The following is a 24,152-nucleotide window of genomic DNA, read 5'->3' as shown; positions in this document are numbered from 1 at the left end:
TTCATCTCCTGTTCCCTTAATTCTATGACTAAATTGACCTACCTTTAAGAATAAGTGATAAGAAGGGGGTGGAGCTGAATGGTAGAGTGCTCACTTAGCATATGTAAGGCCCTGGGTTCAATCTTTAGCACCACAAAATAAAGAAATAAGTCAAGGAAAGATAAATATGGCAGAATAATTGGCATCAATTATTTAACTATAGGGGCATTTTAATTATAAGTCAAACATTAGTTGAATTGGTTATGTTGATTGAATCTCCTTTGAGGAAAATGATTGAAAAAAACTATCCCCCACGCTGGTGCTGAGGATCAAATCCAGGGCATCATGCACGCTATGAAAATTCTTTATCATAGAGCTCTAATCCTAGACCAAAACAACATTTTTAGAACTTGAAAAATGAGGGATTAGATTATAGACTATGATAACACCACCAACTACTACCCAACCATGTCCTTTTTGGTAGTATTGGGGGATCAAACCCAGGGGTGCTTTACCACTGTGCTTCATCCCCAGCCCTTTTTCTTTTTTCTTTTGCTAAATTATTTAGGGCCTTACTCAGTTGGTATGAGTGGTCTTGAACTTGTGATCCTCCTGCCTTTATAGTTTCTGTGGTTACATGCATGCACCACAGCCTCTGGCCTCCACCATGTCCTTTCAAAACCTTTCATCTGGCCTCTCCTTTGATATCTAATTTAAATTCCCTTCCTGAGAAATGTTGAGATTAAAGCACCCATATCACATACACTGTTGTTTTTCTCTTTCTATGGGACCAGACTATACAAGATTTCAAAGCAGAAAAATTGTATTGCAATGGTCTGTCAGAGTCACCATACTGTGGTATTGTGGCTCACTGCATGAACACACAGTCATCACCGTGACTATTCTCAGATACATTTGGAAGTGCTGTTTTTCTTATGCATCAGTATTTTGTACCTTCCTCCTGTTTATTTTAGGGGCTTGTTTTTTCCCTCTCACTGCTCTGAGCTCTTAAACTTGCAATACTTCTGACCCATCTTCAAATATAGCTGGTTAGTCCAACTCTACCACCCACCTTTTCCCTTATTTACAAGTCCTTTGATTGATCATATTGGCTCCCCTCCAAGAGCAAATTCTAAGAATCTATAATTAAAGAGACATAATCTAGGTGAAGAGCAACATGGGATTCATTAGAGGGTTAGCATTCCTCATACAATGTTGCAAGTTTCTTAAAAGGCTAATAAGTTGGCAGATAGGTGAGAAACTAGTGGATAGAATCTAATTAAACTTATAAAAACTTTTCAGAAGGTGTTATATCAAAGGTAATTAAAAAGGAAACATTCTGTCAAATGAGGTGGTGCATGACTATAATCCTAAAAACTCAAGAGGCTGAGGCAGGAAGATCACGAGTTCAAAGCCAACCTCAGCAAAAGTGAAGCACTAAGCAACTCAGTGAGACCCTGTCTCTAAATAAAATACAAAATAGGGCTTGGGATGTGGCTTAGTGGCCAAGAACCCCTGAGTTCAATTCCTGGTACCAAAAAAAAAAAAAAAAAAAGTTTGGGGCTAGCCTCAGCAATTTTATGAGACCTTATCTCAATATAAAACATAAAAAGGGCTAGGGATGTAGATCAGTGGTTAAGTGCCCCTGGGTGCAACCCTCAGTACAAGTAAAATAAAATAAATGAAAAAGAAAGAATTCTGGGTTTTCCTATGAAAACCAGCACTTAGTAATATACAAGCTGCTGGGGTTATAAGAAGAATAACATGCTCTCTATATTTGAAAAAGCCTTTCTGAGTGGGGACACAAATACATGAACAGAGGATTTTTTAATATAAGAAGTGTGGTGTTTTTATGAACAGAGGAACAGGAAGTCAGTACTATCTGGGAAGTGAGAGGAGTCAGGCATGGCTTCAGAGAAGTGGTATTTGAGATGAGACTTTATAGAGGATATTAAGGGTTTATGTTTTTGTTGATTTGTTTGTTTTGTTTTAGGTACTGGCAGTTGAACTCAGGGATGCTTTACCACTAAGCTGCATCCCCAGGCCTTTTTATTTTATTTTTTAAAATTTGGAAACAGAGTCCCACTAAATTACTTAGGGCCTCACTAAGTTGCTGCACTTACGATCCTCCTATCTCAGCCTGCCCAGTTGCTGAGATTACATGTGTGCTACCACACCCAGCTGGATACTAAGGTTTTAAGGAGTCAACACACAATGGCCCCCTTACCACCTTCATAATTTTGACCAAATGAGAAATAAGGCACAGGAGACATGCAAATGGAGATCAAAATGTCAGCATTCTTACTAAAGAAACTGTAGGATGGACCTAACTTTAGATTATGTGGCCTGTGGGCCTTTTAAAACTCTTTGCCCTGAATAAGAGAGACTTACCTATGTAGGCAGGCAGAATGGCTTCAATAGTGGAACCAGGAAGAGTGAAGCCACAAGTCATCAGTTAGGATAGAGAGTAGTGGTGAGGAGGCAGGAAGAGAAACAATGCTCACCACCTCCCCACAACAAATTTCCATTTATCTTCCCTGCTTTATGTCCCTCTCTGTCACGTACAGTTCTACTGGGACTGTGCATAAGAATTCCACTCCGGGTTTTTTTTTTTTTTTTTTTTTTTTGTGATACTGAAGGTTGAACCCAGGGATACCCTACCACTGGGCTAAATCCCCAGCCCTTTCATTTTTATTTTGAGACAGGATCTCACTAAATTGCTTAGAACTTCATTAAGTGCTGAGACTGGCCTCGAACTTGCCATCCTCCTGCCTCAGCCTCTTAAACCACTTGGATTACAGGTGAACACCACCATGCCCAGCTCCACTCCTCTCTTGAGTGCCATGCTAGACACGTGACCTAGACTTGACCATTTCTGGTACCCCATTACCTTGGAGTGGGCACAAGTCTCAAGCAAGGCCAGCCAGAGTCATCATATGAAATTTGATATATGGACAAAGAAAATGGTGTCTAGAGAGTCTGTTTTATTTTTCTATCACAAGCTGTAAGCTATAAGCAGAGAGGTGCAGGCCTAGAAAGAGTGGGTCCTGATGATGCTGTTTGAACCCTTTTCCTAAAGTGAGGTCTTTTCTTGCACTTCCCAGCCATATGATCCCATATAGTCTCCTTTTTTGCCAATATTAGTTCAAGTTGGATTTCTGTCCCTTGTGATAAAAAAAATGTCCTGTGTAATACAGTCTTGAAAAATGAGTTGGCATTTGAGGCAAGGAAGAGAAGAGCATTTCAGACACAAGAAACAGCACAGGGAAACATTTGAGGGTTTGAAATGCTAAGTTGTGGCTAACATAATGCCGAACCAAAGAAAAAGAAATTAAAATGAGAGAAAACTTCTTTTCATATTGTAAACATTCATTCTTAATTAAAATAATTTTAAAAATAGAAGGGCATTTTTTTAATGTGGTAAAGAAACTCCCAGATCAACAATCACACTTACTCCCTTTTAAATTGAAAATGAAATAAGGATGCCTGTTATTGCCATTATTATTTAATATTGTCTTGGGTGTTCTGGCCAGTGCAATAAGATTTGAAACAGAAATGAGAGGAATCAATATTTGAAAAGAAGAGACAAAAAATATTTGCAGATGACACGGTTGTATGCCTAAGTATTCTCTAGAAAAGAGGAAATGTCATGCAAAGAGGCTCAGAGGATCTTTGATGCAAAATGGTGTTTATTTGGGATATTAGAATTGCAATTGGGGAGCACAGATTCCAATCGAAACTGGGATGGGTCCCCTTAGGGAGGGGTTTACAGTGTCCTTTTAAGGGAAAAAGGAGGAGGTTTATGTGGATTACATAGGTTGTTTGTTAAAAATTATGATTGGAGGATAAATTTACTTCTATAGCTCATTGGTCCAGCACAGACCAGTTCAGACCATACCATTGCTCTAGGAAATAATTCAGTTTATACAATCTTCAGGATGTTTTTCTCAGCAAATAACTGTCTTTTGGCTTGTCAGCAAGTTTACAGACTGATCACCACAGCCCAAAACCGAGTCTGGGGCACAAAATGAACTCATTGCTATCAATTTTCCTTCACAAAATATGCAAAAATTAGGAGCAATCTTGTACACCAAAAAAATAACCAATTAGAAAAGTACAATAAAAGAAACCAGGGCTGGGGATATGGCTTAGTGATAGAGAATCTGGTTATGTACAAAGCCTTTGGTTTGACCAGACAGAGAGAGAGAGAGAGAGAGAGAGAGAGAGAGAGAGAGAGAGAGAGAGACATACAAATAAATAAATAAAATTTAAAAAGATTTAAAGGATTATATGCATGATAGAAGAAATATATTTATAGTATTTAAAAGTAAACTCAACAAGATGTATGGATAGCTTTTTAAAATTACAAAACTTATTGGGCATGGTGGTGAATGCCTGTAATCCCAAAGGCCTGGGAGGCTGAGGCAGGAGAATCACAAGTTCAAAAGCCAGCCATGGCAACTTAGCAAGACTCTGAGCAACTTAGCAAGACCCTGTCTCAAAATGAAAAATAAGAAGGGCTGGGGATGTGGCTTAGTGGTTAAGCACCCCTGGGTTGTTTAATCCTTGTTATAAATAAATAAATAAAAATATAAATCACAAAACTCAACTGAGAAATGCAAAATGACTTAATGAAGAGAATCTTTTTCTTCTTGATTAAAAAACCCTAAATATAAGAATGTTAGGGACTAGGGATGTGGCTCAAGCGGTAGCGCACTCGCCTGGCATGCGTGCGGCCCGGGTTCGAACCTCAGCACCACATACAAAGATGTTGTGTCTGCTGAAAACTAAAAAATAAATATTAAAAAAAATATTAGGGCTGGGGATATACCTCAGTTGGTAGAGTGCTTGCCTTGAGTGCACAAGGCCCTGGGTTCAATCCCCAGCACTGCAAATAAATAAATAAATAATGTTAGTTCTCTTTAAAAGGAACTGGTGAATTTATTGTGATCTTATTCAGAACCTCATCTAACTTTTTTTTTTGGAATGAAATAGTCAATTCTTGTTTTAAGGCAACATATGCATTTCTAAAAGTCACCCAGCTGTGCAAATTTTTGCAATTAAAATACCACAGGGTTTATGGGAAAGATGAGATTTGAGGCATCACACTGAGAATCTTTGTCAGTGACATACTTAAAAAAAGAAAGAAACTTAATGAAAATGGTATCATGTTTTTTTATGTTTAATGATAAAAATACACAAATACTACAATAGTATGGCACTTTCCCTTAAAAAAGACATGAGATTTGCTTGTGGAAATAGATGTCAAAGAATTATAGTTTGTGAATTGGTGGAAGGAGGGTTATCTGAAATTTGGTAGAAAGTTGTAGCACCAGATGTGAACAAGTATGTCTAATAACACACATTCACGTGATAGAGCTGGGAGATGTCTGCAGAATATGCATGTGTTCTTTATGTGTATTCCTGAATGACTTGGCCTCTGGGCCCATTCTTCTGTGTTTAGCTACTATTTTTCACAGCCAAAATCACATGTTATGGCCAAGCATGATGACACATGCCTGTAACCCCAGCAATTTGGGAGGCTGAGGCAGGAGATCTCAAGTTTTGAGCTCATTGTGGGCAATTTAGTGATAGCTTGTCTCAAAAACATTAAAAGACCTGGGAACATAGCTCAGAGTTAGAGTACCCCTGGGTTCAATCCCCAGTATTGGGGGAGAAATTGTGTATTGTACATAAGCAAAGGAAAATTCATGTTCTGCTCTTTTTGTTACATGATTTGTCAATGATTTTAGATAAAATTTGCATTTTCACAACAAGCATTATAGCAAAAATGATTGTTTCAAGTTAAAACAACAAACTGTTTGGAGTACTTTATAAAAGGACCAAGTCTTACCTTAATAAATGTTAAAACATGGTAAAGCAACTATTGTTTAAAATGTTGTGCTGGCTATTCATAATACCCAAGAAATGCAGTTGAACTAATTATACATTAACAGGAATAGGTAAAGAAAATGTGGTACATATATACAATGGAATGCTATTTTGCTATAAAAAGGATGAAAACCTATATTTTTGATAACATGGATGAAGTTGGAAGACACTTCAATAAGCCCGGCACAGAAAGACAAGTACAACATCATCTTACTCGTATGTGGCATCTAAAAAACTTGATCTCACAGAAGTGAAGAGTAGATTGCCCACATTCTGCACACACACACACACACACACACATACACACACACACACACAGACTGCTGATGGTGTGCTCAGTGGTGGTGCACATGTGTAACACACTCAAGGTGCTGAGTTCAATTCTTAGCAGAAAAAATACTGATTAGATTGTTCAACAAGTACTACATTATAGATAGGAAAGCGAGTTCTGCTATACTATTATATTGTACCGTAGGATAACTATGGGTAACAATAATTAACTGTACATTTTGTTGAAGCTGTAAGAAAGGATTTTGAATAATTTCACCACAAAGAATCTTTGAAGAGATAGACATGCTTACCATGATTGGAACATTACACAATGTATATAATTATGGAAATATCACATAGTATCCCATAAATATGTGCAATCTCTACTTGTCAATTAAAGAAAGAAAGAATATGATATGTCAAGAGCTTTATAATGTTTTGAACAACCAATAAAAAAAAATTTTAAAAAATGAAAGGAAGAAAATGTTCTGGGAAAGCACATTGGAAACCACATAAATGTGCGTAAAAATGAGACTGATTAAATAATTTATGGATTTTGGACCATCCACACCATGGAAAACTAGAGTGCCATTTAAAAGAGTGAGGTGAAGCGAGGCGCACAAAGGTGCATGTCTGTAATCCCAGCAACCCAGGAGGCTGAGTCAGGAGGATCTCACGTTTGAGGACAGCCTGAGTAACTTAGTGAGGTGCTCAGCAACTTAGCAAGACTCTGTCTCAAAATAAAAAGAAAAAGGCCTGGGGATGTAGCTCAGTGGTAAAGTGCCTAGGAGCTCAAATCCCAGTACCAAAAAGTTTAAAAAATAAAAAATAAAAGAGTGAGATGAGTTCAAGAGTACTGATCTGGAAAGTAGTTCAAAATTTGTGTGTGTATATATAATAAAAATTATTGATTGTTATATAGTTGTTATTTGGGGTGCAGTGGACTAAACTCAGAACCTTGCACATATTAGGCAAGCATTCTACCATTGAACCATACTCCAAGCCTCCCAAAAATGTTTTTATAAAAAAAGTAAGAGGCAAAATAATACATATGCTATAATCATATTTGGGTTTTAAAAGAATATGTGTTTTTAGTGCTGGGGATATAACTCAGTTGGTAGAATGCTTGCCTAGCATACGCAAGGCTCTGGGTTCAATCCCCAGCACCACACACACAAAAAGAATATGTGTTTTTATAGTACACATATTATCTTGTATAGGCACAGAATCTGGAAGAAAGCAAAATAAACTGTTAACAATGAAAATATTGCACTGGATAGGGAGGGAATTTTGACTTTTTAAAAATTTTTTATTCTAATTTGTTATATATCACAGCAGAATGCATTACAATTCATATTATACATAGACAGCACAATTTTTCATATCTCTGGTTGTACACAATTTAGAATCATACCATTCGTGTCTTCATATGTGTACTTAGGGTATAATGATATCCATCTCATTCCACCATCTTTCCTACCTCATGCCCCCTCCTTTTCCCTCCCTTCTCTTTGCTCTATCTGGAGTTCGACTAATCCTCCCATGCTCCCACCCCTCAACTTGATTATGACTCAGCATCCTTATATGAGAGAAAACATTCAGCCTTTGTTTTTTGGGGATTGGCTAATTCCACTTTGCATTATATTCTCCATTTCCATCCATTTACCTGCAAATGCCATGATTTTATTCCTTTTTAATGCTGAATAATATTCCATTGTGTATTATACTATTTTTTTTTATCCATTCATCAACTAAAGGGCATCTAGGTTGGTTCCACAGTTTAGCTATTGTGAATTGTGCTGCTATAAACATTGATGTGGCTGTGTCCCTGTAGTATGCTGTTTTTAAGTCCTTTGAGGAGGAGAGGGATAGCTGGGTCAAATGGTGGTTCCATTCCCAGTTTTCCAAGGAATCTCCATACTGCTTCCCTATTGTCTACGCCAAATTTGCAGTCCCACCAGCAGTGTATGAGTGTACCTTTTCCCCCCCACATCCTTGCCAACACTTATTGTTGCTTGTATTCTTAATAGCTGCCATTCTGACTGGGGTGAGATGAAATTTTTTTTTAATTTGCATTTCTCTAAATATATTTGTTGATTGTACATCATCTTCTGAGAAGTGTCTGTTCAGTTCCTTGGCCCATTTATTGATTGGGTTATTTGTGTTTTTTTGGTGTTAAGATATTGAGTTCTTTATATATCCCAGAGGTTAGTGCTCTATCTGATGTGCATGTGGTAAAAATATTCACCTCACTGATTGTTTCTTTTGCTGAGAAGAAGCTTTTTAGTTTGAATCCATCCCATTTATTAATTCTTGATTTTAATTCTTGTACTATAGAAGTCTTATTAAGGAAGTTGGGGGCCTACTCCAACATGATGGAGATTTGGGCCTACTTTTTTTCTTTTTTAAAAATATTTATTTATTTTTAGTTATAGGTGGACACATATCTTTATTTTACTTTATGTGGTGCTGAGGATTTAACCCAGAGCCTCATGCATGCTAGGTGAACATTCTCCCTCTGAGCCACAACCCCAGCCCCTACTTTTTTTTTCTAATAGACTCAGTGTCTCTGGTTTAATTCCTAGATCCTTGATCCACTTTGAGTTGAGTTTTGTACATGGTGAGAGATAGGGGTTAATTTCATTTTGCACAGGGGCCATGCTAATCTTCTCTGTATCATTCCAATTTTAGTATATGTGCTGCTGAAGCAAGAACTAACTTCATTTTGTTGCATATGGGTTTCCAGTTTTGCCAGCACCATTTGTTGAAGAGGCTGTCTTTCTCCAATGTATGTTTTTGGTGCCTTTGTTTAATATAAGATAATTGTAATTATATGGGTTAATCTCTGTGTCCTCTATTCTGTACCATTGGTCTAAATGTCTATTTTAGTGCCAATACCATGCTGTTTTTGTTACTATTGCTCTGTAGTATAGTTTAAGGTCTGGTATAATGATGCGACCTGCTTCACTCTTCTTGCTAAGGATTGCTTTAGCTATTCTGGGTTTCTTATTTTTCCAGATGAATTTCATGACTGTTTTTTCTATATATATATATGAGGAATGTCATTGGGATTTTGATTGGAATTGCATTAAATCTGTATAGTGCTTTTGGCAGTATGGTCATTTTGACAATATTAATTCTGCCTATCTAAGAACAAGGGATAAATAAATGGGTTGGATTCAAACTAAAATTTCCATCTTCTAAGGTCTTCTTTAATTAATGTATTTAGCATTCTGTAGTTTTCATTGTAGAGGTATTTTGCCTCTTTTGTTAGGTTGATTCCCAGTTTTTTTCTTTTTTTTTTTTTTGAGGGTATTTTAATTGTAAATGGGGATCTTTACTCAATTCTATTTCAGAGGGATTTTGACTCTTTTAGTTTTTAACTTCTTTAAAAAAAACTTTATTTAAGTTGTAGATGGACACCTTTATTTTATTTATTTATTTGTTCTTTAATTTATTTTTATGTGGTGCTGAGGATGGAACTCAGTGCCTCACACGTGCCAGGCAAACACTCTACCACTGAGCTACAGCCCAAGACCAGTTTTTAACTTCTTATATTCTCTTTCTGTGTGTCTCCCATGAACATATTTTGCTTTAGTCATTTTCCCTCCTTCCCTCTCTCTTTCTTTCTTCTTTCTTTTTTGTGCTTGAAATTGAACCCAGGGCTTCAGGCATGAAGCATGCATTCTTCGACTGAGTAATACCACTAGCTCTTATATTTAAAAATCTAATATATGATAATGTAACAATCATCAAATAGTCAAAAAAATGACTAATGAATTATGTTAGGCCAAATGATTCTTACTTTAACAAAAGATTCAAATTTTTTTGTGTATCTTAAATTTCATACACCAAAGGATATCAAAATGAATTATGAAGTAGAAAAAGTGGGATATTATCTGTTATAATATGATCATTTGTGTGTGTGTGTGTGTGTGTGTGTGTGTGTGTGTGTGTGTGTGGTGCTGGTATTGAACAAAGGGCTTCACACTTGCTAGGCAAGTGCTCTAACAACTGAGCTACATCCCTAGCCAGTATGATATATTTAACCACATCCTCAGCCTGAGCCACATCCTCAGCCATTTTATTTATTTATTTTTTCAAAAAATTGAGACAACGTCTCACTAAGTTTCCCAAACTGATGAACTTGCAATCCCCTGCTGCAGTCTTCCAAGTAGCTGGAATTACAGGTGTGTGTGCCACTATACCCAACTTAAATTTTTAATTTTTAAAACAACTTCAAACCTATGAATACTTTGAGTAGTATAATCAATACTCATGCATAGGGTTCACCTAGATTCACCAATTGTCAACAAGTTACATGTACTATTTTTTCTTTTCATACACACACACACACACACATTATTTTTGCCAAAAAATATGAGTTTATGACACTACATTACTAAATACAATCCTGTGTCCCTTAACAGGGGGTATATTATGAGAGATGTGCCCTCAGGTGACTTAATAGTTGCACAACCATCATAGAGGGTACTTATGCAAATGTAAATAGTATAGCTTAATACATACCTAGGCTATACAGAATACACCATCACATTTGCAATTCAGTGTTGACTAAAATGTGCTTACACAGTGCATGTATACTTAGCCTTTATCTCCAAGGAACAAGGACATTCTCTTACATCACCTCAATACAGTTATCAAAACAAAACAAAAAATCATTACTGATACTGTCATCATCTAACATGCAGTCCACATTCAAGTTTCTAAACGGTTCCTTTACATTTTTTTTTTTTGTCTTTTGTCTTCAAAACATTTGCAGTTTGGCTAGTTGTCTTTTGTCTTGTAGAATGTATTACAATCTGGTTTTCTCTGGTTATTTCTTCTTGACTAGATTCGAGCTAAACATTTTTGGCAAAATATGACATGGATGATATGTATTTCTCATTGCACCACTTCTTCAGGCATATAATGTCAGTCTGTTCTGTCATTTGTCATTCTAAATTTGATCACTTTGTTAAAGTAGCTTGCACTGGATTTCTCCATTGTAAAGTTTCACTTATAGGCAGAATTTTTTTAATAGCATTCAGATTTTTTGAAGATGATGATAGCACTCCATTAGAAAGAATGAAGTGGGCCGAATGAGAGAGAGAGACTCAAGGCTTGTAGGCAGAATTTTGGTCCTTATGAACTTCTCTGGTGTTATACTCATGAATATATTGAGCAATATGGTAAAAGGGACTTTGCAGATGTAATTAGGTTACCAATTAGTGGACATTAAAATATGGAGATTGTCTTGGATATAATCACATGAGCCCTTAAAAGTAGAAGAGGAAGCCTGGGTATGTAGTTCAGAGACAGATTTCATGCTTAATATGCATGATAGGTTCCATCCTCAGCATCCCCTCCCCCACAAAACAAAGTAGAAGAGAGGAAATCAGAAATTCAAAGCAGGACAATGATTTGAGGCACAGTGACTTGAAGATGGAAAGGACCATGTGGTTAAGTTGGGCCTCAGTCCTACAACTACACTGAAGTGAATTTTGCCAACAACTAGAGTTATCTAAGTGGATTAATCCCTCAATCCTTAAAAGGAGCAATGTATGACTGATTTTTATCCCTGTAAGACCCTGAGAAAAGGATCCTGCCACACAATGCCAGTCTTCTGAACTGCATAAAGTGTGGAAGAAATGTGTTGTTTTAAGCAGCTAAGTTTGTAATAATTTATCATGTCAGAAATAGAAAAAAAATACAAGTAACTTTCTCTTTAGGATTGTGGTAAGAGCCCTCCCAGAAAAAAAAGGAAGGCAACCACATGGCTCTCTCTGTACCTATGTGGGTGTGCACAACTCTGTTGTAAGTTGCCACTCTATAGTATATAATACCCAATCAGAATGTATGTTATCATATAGGGGAGACAAAGAGGCTAACATGTAAAAGGGAAACTAATAAAGAATATAAGGTAACACCCTGCTGTACTAGGAGCTCAACTTTTGGATGCTAATCCACTGGGTCAGTTGCAGAACTAATAAACACTGCTTCCTAGCTGAAAGCCTCAGTGTCCAGTCTCTGTGTGAGAATCCCACAACAGGATCAATATATAATCTGTGAGGTAATAATTTGAGATCCTGTAAATAGTGGATTTATCAACACCTAAGGATTGAGTATCCTTGCCTGAATTAGCTATTACTTTTGTAAGGGCTAAACAGTTATTTTCTTTCTCTCAACTGATTTATTTTCTGCCTTACTGATGTATATATATTTAAGGTGTACTTCATGATGTTTCCATAAAGGTATACATTGTGAAATGATTGCCACAATTAAGCTAATCAACAATCCATTAAGTCAAAGTTTCTTTTTTCTTTTCTTTTTCTTTCTTTTTTGGTGGGAGAGGAACTGAGGGTTTTTTTTGTTGTTGTTGTTGTGTGTTTGTAAAATTCAAGTATATATGGTATTATGTCAGAAATAAAAACATTTGTCAGAAATAGAAATAGTATTATCAACTACAGTCACCATTCATCAGGTTTTCACAATTATTCATCCTGCATAACTGAAATTTTGTATTCTTTGAGTAACATCTAGGCAAATTTATGGAGACTCAGAGTGGACTTGTGGTTTCTTAGGCCTTGGGTGAGTGAGTTGTGAGGAAATGGGAGTGACTGGAAATGGGTATAGGATTTCTTTCTGGGATGTTGGAAACATTCTCAAATTAATTGTAGTGATGGATACACAACTCTGTGACTATACTAAGTCCTACTGAATTATACACTTAAAATGGGTAAATTTTATGCCACACGGATTTAATCTCAGAGATATTGTGATTTACAAGATGATGTAATTGGTCTTCAGCCTAGTTTCTGGGCACCCAGTTCCTAAAACCTTTGGAATTTCCAAAGTGATAAGTGTCTTTTTGTATGCTTATGAATGACTATTGGCTTGGGGCTCCAGAAGAGCTTCCTGTTGGGGGCTGGTTGCCCAGGAAACCTTATGATTAGAGTGTTTTCAAGAGGTATTGTTTACATATTGGATAATATATATATTTTTAAATATAGTTGTTGATAGACTTTTATTTTATTTATTTATGTGTCGTGCCGAGAATCAAACCCAGTGCCTCACACACACCAGGCGAGCGGTCTACCACAGAGCCACAGCCTCAGCCCTATTGGATAGTATATTTAAGACACCTTTTACTCCAAGAAGGAGGCATCCATTTATCCAACCTTATCTTCAACTGCTTTCTAACAAACACTGCATTTGCTAGGATGGTGTCTAAATGCCCTTGGCTTGACTTTCTGCCATCTCTGTATTTATCTCCACAGCTCTCCTCCTTACACTTCAAGGTTCAACTTGTTCAACTTCAAGGTCCTTGCTAACCTCCCTTCCCAACTCTTTACACATCAAAAAGACTTCTTTATATATTCCAGTGTGTACTGACTTCTTTGCCTGAACATTTATATTGTCAATTTGCCATCTAATCTCATGAATAAATCAACCCCTGAATCGAAGAAACTGAATCATTATCATACATACTAATATATTAGTCTGAATATGTATCAAGTTTTTATTGGCTCTGTCCCTCATGCCAGGCAGCTGGCAGGAGGACTTGATTTCCTAATCTCAGCTAAGCATCACAATAACCCTCAACCCTGTGAACTATATCTATCATATCCCAAAACGGAGGCTCAGAGTTGTTAGGTAATTTGCTCAAGGCTACAGTGGCTTAACTGGGAATTTAAACTAGGTATAGTTTGTAACACTGCATTCCTGACCTCTATTAATACTATTTCAATTTCATTGTATATGTTTTCTTTCTTTAACTAGATTATTAAGAGTAGGAGGGCAAGGATTTATATTTTGTGTTTCCTTTGTAGACTCTTCGTTATACTAGCTACTATACATAGTCAACGCTCAATAAGTACATACTTTTTTATATGGGGGGGGTGGTTTTGAGGATCAAATTCAGGACCTCAGGCGTGCTAAGCCAATGCTCCACCACTGAGCTACATGCCCAACTCAATATTTGTTTATGGAATAACCAAGTGGAATTTTAACTAGCTCAAAATTCAAAAAACATCTAGAAGCTGGGACATGATGGTGTGTGCCTGAAATCCCAGCAACTTGAAAGGGCTAAGGCGGGAGAATCACAAGGCCAGCCTCAGCAACTTAGAGAGGTCCTGTCTCAAATTAAAAAATAAGGGACTGGGGATGTGGCTCAAGCGGTAGTGTGCTCGCCTGGCATGTGTGTGGCCCGGGTTTGATCCTCAGCACCACATACAAACAAAGATGTTGTGTCCGCCAAAAACTAAAAAAAATAAATAAATGTTAAAAAATTCTCTCTCTGACTCTCACGCTCTTTCTTTAAAAAAAAAATAAAATAAAAAGGGCTGGGGATGTAGCACAATGGTAAAGCACCCATGAGTTCAATCCCCAGCAATCCCCAGTAACAACAACAAAAAAAAAAAAGAAAGAAAGAAAAAGAAAAAAGAAAGAAAGACTTAGATGGTTAATTCATAAAATATTCATTATAGATCATAAAAGGAAACACAGATATTTGGGTCCATCCTTAACCTCCAAGATGTCCTGGTAGAAGGGAACCACACCATCACAACTCTTTTTGTTCACCTATGAGTAAGAACTGATTGGACCACATGGATGATGGGTCTGATCCATTGTGATTATTCAACTCCTCTCCTAAAAGGAGATGCCTCTTGGCTTGTGCTTCTTCCATTTGTCTTTTTTTGCAGCAACACCTCCTCTTCTTGTGCACTTGAATAAAGTATAATACCTGTGGGAGTCAGGCTTTAAATTCCAACAGGCATCTGGACACAGCAGTGCATGCCTGTAATCCAAGCAATTCAAGAGGCTGAGGCAATAGGATCAAAAATGCGAGTTCATCTAGATGTGGCAGTGCATGCTTGTAATCCCAGTGGTTCTGGAGGCTGAAGCAGGAGGATTGTGAATTCAAAGCCAGCCTCAGCAATTTATTGAGGCTCTAAGCAATTTAGTGAGACCCTGTCTCTAAATAAAATACAAAATAGGGCTAGGGATGTGGCTCAGTGGTCGAGCGCCCCTGAGTTCAATTCCCAGTACCAAAAACAAAACAAAACAAACAAACAAACAAACAAAAACCCTTAAGGAGCAACAAGCCACGTTTTGTCAAAAGGTGGTCAAGTATGACTGAGTCTCAGTTTAATCATCAGTAAAATGGAACTAAAGGGTCTGGAGAGTTCACAGGAGAAAAACTGTCTCCCAAGGAAGACATTGTCTCTGAAGGAGTTCCTGGAGAAAGGCAGGAACTTGACTCAGATGCAGGAGGATCCTTGTTGTAAGTAAAAGAAAATGATTTAAGCACATGTGAGTAGAGAAACAGACAGGAATTTACTTAGGAAAGCAGATACATATTCAAGGGAAAATGGAGACTATCTCAAGAGAGAGATGCTTCAGCCAGGCACAATGGCACACAATTGTAATCCCAGCAATTTAGGAGGCAGAATCAGGAGGACTGCAAGTTTGAGGTCAGCCTCAGCAACTTAAGGAGGCCCTAAGCAATTTAGCAAGATGCTACCTCAAAAAAAAAAAAAAAAAGAGTTGGGGATGTAGCTCATTGATAAAGTGCCTCTGGGTTCAATCCACCCTCCCCCCACCAAACTGATGCTATTTGATGTAAAACAAGGGAATACACATTCAAGAGAGAAATGCAGGCCATCTAGACAGTGATATGAATTACTGGGGTTCTTGGCTCCTCATTTATTTATTTAAATTTTTTTTTTAGTTGTCAATGGACCTTTATTTTATTTATTTATATGCAGTGCTAGAATTGAACCCAGGGCCTCACACATGCTAGGCAAGTGTTCTACCACTCAGCCACAACCCAGCCCCCTCATTTATTTATTTTGCGGTATTCGATATTAAACCAGAATTATTCTACCACTGTATTACATCTCCAGCCATTTATTTCTTCATTTTTTTCTTTTTTAAATTTATTTTTGAGACGAGGTCTTACTAAATTGCCCAGGCTGCTTTAGAACTTAGAATTCTCCTGCTTTAGCTTCCTGAGTAGCTGGTATGCACCACTATACCCAGTCCTGGCTCCTCTTTTAAAGGAAACTTGGTGAGCTGTGGAAATGGAAAGGTGTGTATGGATGATATCAGTCTGGTGATCACAAGATGGTTTATGGTGGTATGGTCATTCTCAGGATCCTTAGGTTGATATGATCTTCATTATCTGATGAATAGATAAAATGCTGGAGTCTCCTAAATTGCAGGCTTCTTAAAATATCATATCTGTCTTTGCTTAATCTATTTATTGGTCGGATAATTAATGGTGCACAAGGTGATTATCTTAAGTGAGGGATTTATGGTTAACTTTAAGATTTACTGATTTCCCAAAAATTTGGGAGTGACAGGCCTGGGAGAGAGACTGGCTTGGGGAGTGACAAGACTGGAAAAGTATGCGGAACTTTTAAATTAAAAACTATATTTCCTTATCCTTCCTTTATGTCTCCTTTTTACCTTTTTCTTTCATTTCTTCTAACCTCAGAGTGTGTGCGTAGTATGCAGGAGGCCAAGGATTTGCTCCCCAGCATGGGGCGTGGGGAGTGGAAATTAAGCTCCTTTATCCAATATTTCATCATTGTCAGAATTTCATATTTAATAATTATAGGCAGCTGGAGATACATTTTGGAAACATCAGGGTCTAGAAATCTAGATGGGATTAATTATCTGTGTACAGGTGGTTTGAAACCATCTCCCAATTTCTTTCTGTCTGCATTAGAAACACCCATGGTTGAGGGTGAATCTGGTATGGTCCTTGGGAAAAATTTCAGGGAGGGGGACCTCATGTAGACAAGAAAACTAAGGGAGATTGAGGGAGGGGGAGGAAGAGACTTGGTGCTCTTTGCCTCTCCACCCTTCTCTCTCTCTCTCTCTCTCTCTTTCTCTCCCTCCCGCCCAACACGAGTCCCCCATCCCCCAGGATCACCGATTCTGACTAGGAAAGCACAAAGGTAAAAAATCACAGGGGGTCTCTGGGCAGGAAGCCTCTTATTGTCCTGCTCTGACGAACAGTGAGGCAGTGGGGAAAGGCTGCCCTTCCCCCTTTTCTGCTCCCCACCACACCAGGTTTGCTGTTGAGGGTGGGAAGTAGTCTCAGACCCCACGCAATCCCTTTTGCAAACCCAAGTGTGTGTGTGTGTGTGTGTGTGTGTGTATTTCTGTGTGCGCGCAAGCGCGCGTGTGTGTGTGTGTGTGTGTGTGTTGTGTGTAGGGAGGAGGATTGGGGGTGGGATCCCATGACGTTACCGACTCCGCCTCCTGGTTAATATAAGGGGCGCTTGGCGCGCAACGACCCTAAGCAGCAGCTTTGAAGCGAGAGCTGCTGAACTCGGCAGCTCAAACCCAACTCGGTTTAAGTCAGCCTTTCCAACCTGACTGGAGATTCTCAGCTCCCTGTGCTAGTCACAGCTCTCTGGTAAGCCTCCGGGAACGACACGTGTGTTGAAGGGGGGGACGGCGAGGGTCTCGGCATACCTAGGATTCTCTCAGGCAACCATCACATGCAGTTGCATCAACGCCACTGTGACCTGTTGCTGGCGAGACCCCGGCCCCGGGAGCTAGGGGTCCCAATATCGACCCCAATCCCAAACCATTTCTAGATGGAAGCCCAAAAATCTGGGAGCTGAGTCAGGGGGCAACGGTCGGGACCCCAGATCTCCGCCAAGTGGGAAATGCAAGCAATCTCGGGCTGCTCTGGGGCCCCTCCCGGGGCGAGTCTCCAAATCTTAGATGTCGAAGCCCCGCCTCGATGTTGATGCTCGCAGGTCATCTTAGCCCGGCGAGAGGAAGTGGGGGAACATTTGCTTACTCCCCTGGGCGAAGGCAGCGCCAATTGAGCGGGGTGGGCTCGGTGAGGAGGCATGGAACTGAGCCAGTGCTCACTTTTTAAAATCTGTAACTGAGCTTGGACCCATCTCCTGGGAGGCCTGGGGTCCATGTCTCTGGAGTCCTGGGGGCTAGTACTGAAAGGTGCATGGCTATGAAAAGGGGGCTCTCCCTGGAGTTGCTGGCCTCTCCCGAGTTGAGTTGTGTTTAATTCTCAAGGAGCCTCAGGCCAGGAAGCAGGGTTCCTGCATTGGGGTCTAGGATAAATCTTGTAGGTTCCTGGCTAGTGAAAGAACAAACCCAATAGTGTCTGAGCACTTAATAGGTGCCAGCCACTTTATTACTAGGGGCTCTCACGTGCTTCTTCTGAAATTAGTCCTTCTACAAACCTTGTGAGGTATTGTAATCCCTACTTGAATTATTTTAATGCCTACTTCCTATGAAGTAACTGAGGTTAGAGGTAGAGTGACTTGCCTTTGTCCCTTCAGTCCCCCCCTCCTGTGCCCCTTTCCCTCCCATAGCTCTTTTGCTTGCTGGAGTGGGTTTTGGAATTCACTTTTAGAGCTTAGGGATAATGAGCCCTATTGAAGGGCTTTTGTCTTGTTTTTCACCAGATCCTAGCATCCTCTTCAATTCCAGCTAGAATGCTGTGGCAGGCACTTCGCAGATTTGGTCGAAAGCTGGTACGGAGACGTACACTGGAGCCAGGCATGAATGAGACTCGCCTTGCCAGATGCCTGAGCACTCTGGACTTAGTGGCCCTGGGTGTGGGCAGCACATTGGGTGCAGGCGTATATGTTCTGGCTGGTGAGGTCGCCAAAGATAAAGCAGGACCATCCATTGTGATCTCCTTTTTGGTGGCTGCTCTGTCTTCTGTGTTGGCTGGGCTGTGCTATGCTGAGTTTGGTGCTCGGGTTCCCCGCTCTGGTTCTGCTTATCTCTACAGCTACGTCACTGTTGGAGAACTCTGGGCCTTCACCACTGGCTGGAATCTCATCCTCTCCTACGTCATTGGTGAGAGACTGGGACAGGGAGGGAACTTCACAGCCAGCAAAGGGGCTTTGGATCAGAAAATTTGCATTGAATGGTGAAGCCCTTGAATTCTTTGTTATTCACAGGACCTCAATAGGGCTAAATGTGTGTTGGTGGGGGTCTGGGAGGGTCAGAGGTATGGAGAAATTGTTCTATTCACCTGGCAAAGTTTCCTTCATTAACTGACTGGTTTTGGTTCTTAAAAAGTAATTATAGGGCTGTGAGTATATAAATCAGTGGTAGAGCATGTGTATGCACCTCTGGCACCAAGGCTCTGGATTCAATTGAAAAAAAAAAAAGAAAACCAGTAAAGTTTAGGTGATAATGGGTTATGACAGGGATTTGTGTGAGACTAGTGTGGGGGAGGGAGGGAATTTGACCTGGTGTTTCTCCCTCTGCTCTACCAGGTACCGCCAGTGTGGCCCGTGCCTGGAGCTCTGCTTTTGACAACCTGATTGGGAACCACATCTCTCAGACTCTAAAGGGGTCCATCTCACTGCACGTGCCCCATTTCCTTGCAGAATATCCAGATTTCTTTGCTTTGGGCCTTGTGTTGCTGCTCACTGGTGAGGCAAGGGGCAGATGTTGATGGCGGGGAGGGGCTGGGTGGGGCTTAGCCTAGGGGCTAGGGCTGGGACTGGGAAGGGCTAGGTGAAGGGGATAATGGCCTGGAGGAAGAGAAGCTGGGAAGGAATGAGTCAGCCCCATAGAGGCAGGAAAAGAAAGCTTGGACTGAGGGATCTTCCTTTCTCAAGGATCTGATTGAATTTCTCCCACAGGATTGCTGGCTCTGGGGGCTAGTGAATCAGCCCTGGTTACCAAAGTGTTCACAGGGGTGAACCTTTTGGTTCTTGGTTTTATCATCATCTCTGGCTTCATTAAGGGAGACCTACACAACTGGAGGCTCAGTGAAGAAGACTATGAATTGACCAAGGCTGGACTCAATGACACCAGTAGGTTAGAGAGTTTTACTCTTCTTCAGAGCTGCAGTGCTGGGGTCAGAATGAGGAGTAAGCAGATCCATGTTGAAGGATTCTTGATGAGGGTGGGGAAGCATGGGAGGCCGGGCCTTGGAAAACCTAGCCAAGTAGTTTGGCATTAGAGAAAAGGTATGGAGTTGGCTGAACATCACCCTTACCTTTTCCATTCCTTCTTCTACTCTAGCTTGGGCCCTCTGGGCTCTGGAGGATTTGTGCCATTCGGCATCCAGGGGATTCTCCGGGGAGCTGCTACCTGTTTCTATGCGTTTGTTGGTTTTGACTGTATTGCTACCACCGGTAACAGCATTCTCTCTCGCTGGGGCTTGGGTGCTATGTGTGCTCAGGCTGCATGCATAATGAGGGTGGTAGAGGAGTGAGCCTGTTTCCCTGGATCAAAACTTTTGTTCTGTGCCCTTTCCTGCAGGGGAAGAGGCCCAGAATCCACAGCGTTCTATCCCCATGAGCATTGTGATCTCACTGTTTGTCTGCTTTTTGGCGTACTTTGGTGTCTCTTCGGCACTCACCCTCATGATGCCTTACTACCAACTCCAGCCTGAAAGCCCATTGCCTGAGGCTTTTCTCCATGTTGGATGGGCTCCTGCCCGCTATGTTGTGGCTGTTGGCTCCCTCTGTGCTCTTTCTACGAGGTTAGTATCAAATGTTTGTTTCAGCTGGGCACCATGCTGCACACCTGTAATCCCAGTGATTTGGAAGGCTGAGGCAGGAGAATCCTAAATTTGAAGCCAGCCTTGGAAACATAGTGAGACTCTGTCTCAAAATAAAAAGCTAGAGCTGGGATTGTGGCTCAGTGGTAGAGTGCTTGCCTAGCATGAGTGAGGCATTGGATTTAATTCTCACCACTGCATATAAATAAAATAAAGTTCATTGACAACTAAAAAAATATTTAAAAAAATAAAAAGTTAAAGAGACTGGGCACGTATGTACCTCAGTATAGTACCTCCAGGTTCAATCCCAAATCTTAAAAAAAAAAAAAACCCAAACCCCCAAAACACCAATTGCTTGTTTTCCTCTGACCAGTCTCAGATCATGGCATTTAGTACCAGAGAATATCCATTAAAAGAGCTGCAAAAGAAAGGTGGGAAAATATTAAACATGCAGGTTTGGGAAGAGATGACCCATGTCAACTCATGTCATTCTGGGCATTCTTTTCTGCAGCCTCTTGGGCTCTATGTTCCCCATGCCTCGGGTGATCTATGCAATGGCAGAGGATGGTCTCCTATTCCGAGTCCTGGCTAGGATCCACACCGGCACTCATACCCCCATCATGGCCACTGTGGTCTCTGGCATTATTGCAGGTAGGGAAAAACCCTTAGTTGTTTCACTAGTTCCTTTAACTTCATTATTCCCATCTCTCACTTCTTTGTCTTCTGCCAATCAATTTTAGCATTCATGGCATTCCTCTTTGAACTCACTGATCTTGTGGACCTCATGTCAATTGGGACCCTGCTTGCTTACTCCCTGGTGTCCATTTGTGTTCTCATCCTCAGGTAGGACTCCGTTTCTCTGTATACTGTGATTTGGGATTTTATTCTTAAGGAAGGATGGGGATCTACTCCTTTCTCTTGCACCTTGGTCATCCTGACTTTCCTTTATGACTTTGGGTATCTCACTGTCAAAAAGAGCTTCTTATTCTTAATGGTAATGTGAAGGTAAAGTTGCCTGGGAGAAGATGGTGAAGTGGTTAAGAGTTGTTTTAAAACTGCTTTCTTAATCTTGCCTCAGGTATCAGCCTGATCAGGAAATGAAGCCTGGGGAAGAGGAAGTGGAGTTGCAGGAGGAGAAGGTTCCTGAAGCAGAGAAACTGACCCTCCAGGCACTGTTTTGCCCACTCAACTCTGACCCTACTCCACTCTCTGGCCAAGTTGTTTATGTTTGTTCCTCATTACTTGGTGAGCAGTAGAATTTCTCTTTGGGTGACTTGGGGTGGACAATATGTCATGACATTTGGTGGTAGAAAGAGGGTGACCCTCGGAATGGGGTGCCTGATATCTTGTCATGTTGATCACAAGAATTGGTTTTGATGCCTCTCAACTTGACCTTTGAAGCTCTACTACTGACTGTCCTTTGCCTGGTGCCATTTCCACTGCTTTCTGGAGACCCAGTGTGGGTGGCAGTGGTTGTACTGCTTCTGTTGCTTATTACTGGAACGACTATGGTTATCTGCAGACAGCCACAGAACTCCAGTCCCCTTCACTTTAAGGTAAATGACCTCTCCCTCCGTCCTCACCAACCTATCTTGGGTGAATAAGCATGAGATACCTGTGGTCCAAGGTCTCTAGATATACTTAAATTGGGCATGAAAGGGAAGACATAGGAGGTACCTAGGCCAAAGACTTCTTTTGCTTCCTCCCAGTAGTTTCTTTCCAGTTCTATTTCCCCAAACTTTATGTATTCTGGGAGTCCCATATAAATAAGAGGCCACTGAAATACAGTGCCTGAGTAACGGCTAAACTCAGCCTTTTTTTTCCTGAGAAAAATAGAGGTCTCTTTTTAGTTCACATTGTCACATGTGAAAAGGAAAATTTCCTTTGTTTCTAGGTGCCTGCTGTGCCTTTCCTCCCACTAGTGAGCATCTTTGTGAATGTTTACCTTATGATGCAGATGACAGCTGGTACCTGGGCCCGGTTTGGGGTCTGGATGCTGATTGGTAAGTATCCACTTGGGGAGAGTAAGCCTTTTGGATGTCCTATCCCAACTCCTGTCCCTATCTTATCTCCAGTAGGAGATCTGTTAAACCTTTACAGATCACTGCTGCCCCACCTCACAGTTACCTTTACCCACTAGGGTTTGCTATCTACTTCAGCTATGGAATCCAGCACAGCCTGGAAGAAGTTAAGCCTGACCAACCCAAATGCAAGTCAAGGGCCAAAACTGTAGACCTTGATCTCAGCAATTCATGTGTCCACCAATTTTGACATAATTACAACCAAGTGCTGGATGGTCCCCCCCTGCACAATAATGGAGAGTACTCTTGATCCCATGGAGAGCCAACCCTCCCATATAATGTTGGTGGGGGTTATTAATAGAGCTCTGTATTTATTGTGGAGTGAAGGATGTGTCTTTGCTGTTTCTCATCTATATTTTTTTTACTTGTCTACTTTTAAATGGTCTCTGTAGTTGCTTACTGGCTTTAAAAAATATTATTAAAAGAAATGGTAAAAATATTGAAAAAAGAAATGGTGTTGTTCTTTGTTTGCTAGAGATGATGTAGAGCCTTGCTTAAAGACTGGAGGGCTTCAGAGAAATGTCCCTTGTCTTTCCTCAAATCACTACAAAATGTTTTGCTATGCCTGGGTGTGCTTCTTGTAGATAGGGGCTTGGGGGGTAGTATAAGCAGCACCCCAGTCTAATTACACTTAAGATATGTTTTCTCCCTTGCTACACTAAAGATTAAGCTCTGGATAAGTAGATAGCAATACTTGTTGCTGGGATTTGGGGGTGGACTCTGATCTCAACACTGGCATTGGTTAGGGCCTACACTGAGTCCATTGTCTTCTGTTCCACCACTTCTAGTTGGACCAGTCCCAGACTCCTGTGACTGCCTGGGCAACAGAAATTTTGGCTGGGTGCTTGACACTGCTGGGAGGAGGGGTGGACAGAAGGGGTTTTGGTAAAGGACTGTATATATACAAGGGTACTGATTGCTAAAGAAATCATAGGGGAATAGAGGTCAGCTCTGCTCAGACCATGAACCATTCATTAATCCATTTATCCAACAAACATGAAATGTTAGACCCTATGCTGGGAGCTGGTGATACAGACATGAATGAAACATAGTCTCTGCCTTCAAGGAACTCACAATCTACTGGGGGGGACAAGCAGGTATACATAAATACAAAATGATTATTTGACCTGGGGCAGGGGTAAGTGTTTAGTGTTGAAAGCACAGAGAGCCAAGTGCATGCCTATAATCCAAGCTAAAGCAGAAGGATCAGAAGTTTGAGGCCAGTCTGGTCAATTTAACAAGAACTTGCCTCTAAACAATAAAGGGCTGGAGCTGAGCAGGGTGGTAATCCCAGCGACTTGGGGGGGCAGGCAGGAGGATTGCAAGTTCAAGACAAGCCTCAGTAATTTAATGAGGTACTAAGCAACTTAGCAATACCCCGTCTCAAAAAATAAAATGGGCTTGGAATGTGG

The 24,152-nt window shown here is 40.5% G+C and overlaps 1 protein-coding gene and 1 pseudogene across 1 annotated transcript; one reads left to right on the top strand and one right to left on the bottom strand.

The window, feature by feature from the left end:
• Positions 1-8,764: 8,764 nt before the first annotated feature.
• Positions 8,765-8,852, bottom strand: LOC120890972 (U6 spliceosomal RNA; annotated as a pseudogene).
• Positions 8,853-17,408: 8,556 nt separating this feature from the next.
• Positions 17,409-23,179, top strand: Slc7a3 (solute carrier family 7 member 3). Its single transcript, XM_005339977.3, has 12 exons — positions 17,409-17,572; positions 18,597-18,996; positions 19,422-19,580; positions 19,794-19,971; positions 20,179-20,291; positions 20,419-20,641; positions 21,171-21,310; positions 21,400-21,502; positions 21,738-21,904; positions 22,061-22,215; positions 22,554-22,662; positions 22,800-23,179. Exons 2-12 carry the CDS (start codon positions 18,627-18,629, stop codon positions 22,928-22,930), a joined length of 1,848 nt encoding a protein of 615 aa, XP_005340034.1. The 5' UTR covers positions 17,409-17,572; positions 18,597-18,626; the 3' UTR covers positions 22,931-23,179.
• The last annotated feature ends 973 nt before the right edge of the window (positions 23,180-24,152 follow it).

Source organism: Ictidomys tridecemlineatus, chromosome X, assembly GCF_052094955.1.
Source record: "Ictidomys tridecemlineatus isolate mIctTri1 chromosome X, mIctTri1.hap1, whole genome shotgun sequence".
Taxonomy (NCBI): Eukaryota; Metazoa; Chordata; class Mammalia; order Rodentia; family Sciuridae; genus Ictidomys; species Ictidomys tridecemlineatus.
This window is presented reverse-complemented; position numbering and strand designations above follow the sequence as displayed.

Coding starts and splice junctions, on each gene's coding strand:
- Slc7a3 (XM_005339977.3), top strand. CDS start 18,627: ATGCTGTGGCAGGCACTTCGCAGATTTGGTCGAAAGCTGGTACGGAGA. Junction 19,581..19,793: donor CCTTGTGTTGCTGCTCACTG/GTGAGGCAAGGG, acceptor TTTCTCCCACAG/GATTGCTGGCTCTGGGGGCT. Junction 22,216..22,553: donor CCAGTCCCCTTCACTTTAAG/GTAAATGACCTC, acceptor CTTTGTTTCTAG/GTGCCTGCTGTGCCTTTCCT.